At 36.2% G+C, this 4,477-nt stretch overlaps 1 protein-coding gene across 1 annotated transcript; it reads right to left on the bottom strand.

Moving 5' to 3' along the window:
* Window positions 1-1,887: 1,887 nt before the first annotated feature.
* On the bottom strand, window positions 1,888-2,838 carry LOC127216421 (olfactory receptor 4F15). Its single transcript, XM_051177121.1, has one exon. The coding sequence runs from the start codon at window positions 2,824-2,826 to the stop codon at window positions 1,888-1,890; it is 939 nt and encodes a 312-aa protein (XP_051033078.1). The 5' UTR covers window positions 2,827-2,838.
* Between the last annotated feature and the right edge of the window lie 1,639 nt (window positions 2,839-4,477).

Raw genomic sequence — 4,477 nt, 5'->3', positions numbered from 1 at the left:
TCCCTAGTGCCTGTAATATTGTGTGTTTATCTCATGGAAACATTCCATTTAGTGGGCATTTTTATCTGTGGATTACTGTGAAAATGTTTTCTTCTTAAGCTGTACTGTCTAATTAATAATGATAAAGTTAGTTTAAATAGAGTTTTTATGATAAAAATATAAAAAAGGAAGTGTCACACAGCTGGAACACATGGGTTTTTATTGAGGAGTCATATAGACTGTGGCTTAGATTAACAATTCAGTAAAACAACAGAGTCCCAATAGCCCAGCTATCTGCAGCTGCAGGTTTCAGTGTGTGTCACTAGCTGAAACAAAGCCTTAAAAGAACTTCAGGTTAGACCAGATGTTTTGATGATAGATTTGAGATTAAAAACTCCAGAAAACAATCTAAAGTTCACAAGGACACACAGCTGAGGTAAAAACAAATATATATATATATACATATATATAATCTATCTATTGATGAGTAGGTATGTACCATAAAGGTTTAAAGTAGAGCTAACGGATTAATTTTCATATATTAAAGTTTAGGTTTGTAATTCTTCTGAGGTTCCATATAAAATTACTTTTTGGGATAAGTAATTGTCCCTTTCTTTGTAACTGCAAAACACAGCCTGTGCAAAACACAGACTGAGTATAGTTGTTTGCCTACACAGTTGATTTATAACAATTTCCTTGGGCATGAGTACGTATGAGTTCTTGGAATAATTTGTTTTTTTACCTGTAGTAATAACACATTTAGTCATGTAAGGGATATGGAAAACATGTTTTTTTACTTGTATTCATTCACTTGAAAAACAGAATGATAACCACATTGTAATTTTTGTATTGCCTGAAAGATTTTGCTGGGGCATGTAAGCTATAAGGGAAAGAATAGAGAGTTAGAAAGAATTAAAATGAGTTAGAAGGAAGTATCAAGAATGAGAGATTTAGAAGGGAAAGTTCAAGAACAAAGATAGACTTTAAGGAAAACATCAAGAATGAGAGAATTAGAAGGAGGGCATCAAAAGAGTTTGAAGGAGAAGGAAAACATAAGGGCAGATAGAAGGGACATTTCTGGATAGAGACTAAAAAATACACTAAAAAACATAGAATGAAGAATACAGAACAATAAAGAAGGAAACATCAAGAGAATGTATGTTTCTTTCTCTTAACCCTCACACATAAAAAAGACTAGTATGCCCTGACTTTGTGGCTTCCCTTTGAGCCTGTGCTCTGGAGGCTGCCCACCCTCACCCCAGGCAGCAGTAAACCTTCTTGTCCTTACTGTCTCATTTACTAGCCTGTTTGAAACTGTCATAACTTTCACTCCATCAGCATCCTTACAGAATTTTGAGAGCCTATTTATTGTTTTAGTTCAGCTGCAACTACAACCATTGCCTCCCATATTGTATCATTTTTACCACCATCACCAAAATGTTTATTGGACACTTATTAAAACAGGGAAATATAACAACAAAAAGGAGTGATACTCATCTTCAACAGTAAATTCTCTGTTAGGTCCCTCCTGGAGGTTTAAGAACAGTATAACTGGTAGGTTGTGGGGAAAATGAACTTTGTTTTGAGGTATTTTACACAGTAATTATAAAAGGAACAAATGGAAAACTTTCTTTAATTTATTTTGAAAGATCATCAAGGTAAAATACTGTACAGAATCATGACTATTAAATACTCTCTAGGGAGCATACAGTACAGGGTTTGAATCATAGAATTCCAATTATAACTCCCCTCATACATGTTGATAAGGTACTAGAGACAATAACTTTGTAAATTCCTGAATGTAGTCTGGTACACAAACTAATAGAGAGCTGAAATATCACTGACTTTATTTTCCTCATCATCATAGAATGTAAAGTTGCATTTTTACTTTTTTTTTTTTTTTTGTATTTAGGATACCTTTCTGTAATTCATAAGCTGGTAGCAGAGTTTCCTCATTGCTGTTTTCATCTCTTTGTTCCTGAAGGTGTAGATGACTGGATTCAGAAAAGGAGTGAGGACTGCATCAAAAATAGCAAGAAATTTGTCTAAGTGTGATGACGGGAAGGGCCAGGTGTAGAAGAAGATTAATGGTCCAAAGAATAATACCACCACAGTCACATGAGCTGACAAAGTAGAGAGGGCCTTGGATATGCTACCTGAAGAGCGCTTTCTAACAGTTACCAAAATGAAGATATAAGAAATGATCAGTATGAAGAAGGAGCCCACAGAAATGAGTCCACTGTTGGCTGTGACCATGAACTCCAACTTATTGGTCTCTGTACAGGCAAGCTTAATGAGCTGAGGGAGATCACAGTAAAAACTGTCCAATATATTAGGTCCACAGAAGGGCAAGTCTACAACAAAAGCAAGCTGGGCCACTGAGTGGATAAGTCCAAGGATCCAGGCTACTGACAAAATTAAAATGCACATTACTGGTCTCATGATAGTCAGGTAGTGCAGAGGCTTACATATGGCTACATATCTATCAAAGGCCATTGCTATGAGCAACACCATTTCTGTACCTCCAATAGCATGAATAAAGAAGATCTGAGTTATACAACCCCCAAATGAGATGGATTTACGTTTTCTAAAAAGATCATAAATCATCTTGGGTGCTGCAATAGAACAAACTCCCAGGTCAAGAAATGAGAGATTGGCCAGCAAGAAGTACATTGGGGAGTGCAGGTTGGAGTCAGCAGTCACAGAGAACACAATGAGGAGGTTCCCCATCAGACTTGCTGTATAGAACACAGAAGAAAAGAGGAAGAGAAGTAATTGGATTCCCCACGTATTAGAGAGTCCCAGGAACACAAATTCAGACACGACAGAGTGATTATTTCCATCCATTGCAGTGGAGACCAGAACTGTATCCAACAAAACCTGAAAAAGGCAGAGAAGAGAAAAAAAGTTTTGTGTGGAGTTAGTAAATACATCAGTTTCAAACTGTAAACAAAACACATTGCTGCATAGAGTTAATACACCCAGCATAACTTCAGAAAATTGGCAGTCACTCCATGCCATGAACCACCACATCTAATGTCCTTTATTTCCTAACATTATCCAAACAAAGTTTGGGGAACATTTAGGGGTAAGTATTAAAAAAGAAAAAAAATGACCAGCCTGAAGAAAGGCTATGAAAAGCCTAAAGACTCACTGAAAATAATATGCATGGAATAAAATAAATGAGAAGAAACCCCTGATTTTTATCTCTCATTTTCTTGCTCCTGTCCATGGTGTCTCCCAAATACCAAGAACTTTCCATTCAGTTTCATTTTTCTTACCTCTTTGATTGCTCCAATTAGCAAAGTGGTACAGTACTATTATTCCCATTAATGCTGTCTCATAGTTCATCTTATATCAAACCATATTCACTTTTTCCATATAACAGCACTCCACTTTGATAACAGCCTAGGGAGTACAAAGGGTTACAGGCTAGGTTGTAGATGCATCAGAGTAAGGACAAGGTCAGAAAAGGTAGTTAGAATGCAGAAAAAAAGCATAGGTTATGTGAATAAAATACATAAAATTCAACTTTATATTAAAGTTTATTAAAAATTTCTACATGGTTGATCCTTGAAGATCATTTCCACACTGTTTTGTCTTTTCACACTTCACTGCTTGGTAGAAAGAACACTATATTTTGAGTGAGAAAAACACAATCAAGTCCTAGTCCCATGTCTCTGAGGACTCAAGAAAGATTTTCCTTCCATCATTCCACACTTCACTCACTGCCTGATTCCCATTTTATAGTCTTTAAAACTAAAGGAGCTGAGTGTAGATGGTAAATAATCATTCCAAGTCTAACATTTTGGTTATTTTATAATATAATACTAGTTTGCTACGTAAAAACTCTTCGCAATGATAGTATCCTCTCCCCTTTGGGATGCTGCTATACCCACTCTTATCCCTTGTTTGTAGTAATTTATAATTCAGATTCTAGGGAAGACCATTTTCCAGATCAATCTACTTATCATTCTTTTTGTTGTGCAGTTAGAATGCCATTATAAATTCACTGTGTCATTTAAAGCCATTTGTGATCAATGAACAAACACTTACTAAATGTCCATGACACCCAATGTGCACAGAATTTATTGAAGTGGTAACACATTAAGTAGCCTTTAGTCTTTTGTGTTCGCACACACAATGTAAATAAAAGTAAAAATGTACCTTGTAAGATTTCCAAGCAAGGAATGTGCTCATATAACCCTTTTGAAGTAGAAATGGTACCTGTGAGCCAGGCTGATGGGGGCTGTGGTCTGAAGGAAATCAGAACCCATGCTGCACATTCAGAGATAGTTCTTGTTCTTTTTCAATACACAATTCACATCTGAGCTCAAAGATTTCCTGAAACAGCCAAAAAATCTCTGCAGCTGTCCATGGTTGATGAGTGCTGATGTCATTGTCCCTTCATGGAGGAATTAAGAACATGAGAGTAGAAGTAACATTTCAGAACAGTCAGTTGTAGGAATCCTGACAATCTGGTCAGTTTCTTCTCCAA

Source organism: Phodopus roborovskii, unplaced genomic scaffold (assembly GCF_943737965.1).
Source record: "Phodopus roborovskii unplaced genomic scaffold, PHOROB, whole genome shotgun sequence".
Lineage (NCBI taxonomy): Eukaryota > Metazoa > Chordata > Mammalia > Rodentia > Cricetidae > Phodopus > Phodopus roborovskii.
This window is presented reverse-complemented; position numbering and strand designations above follow the sequence as displayed.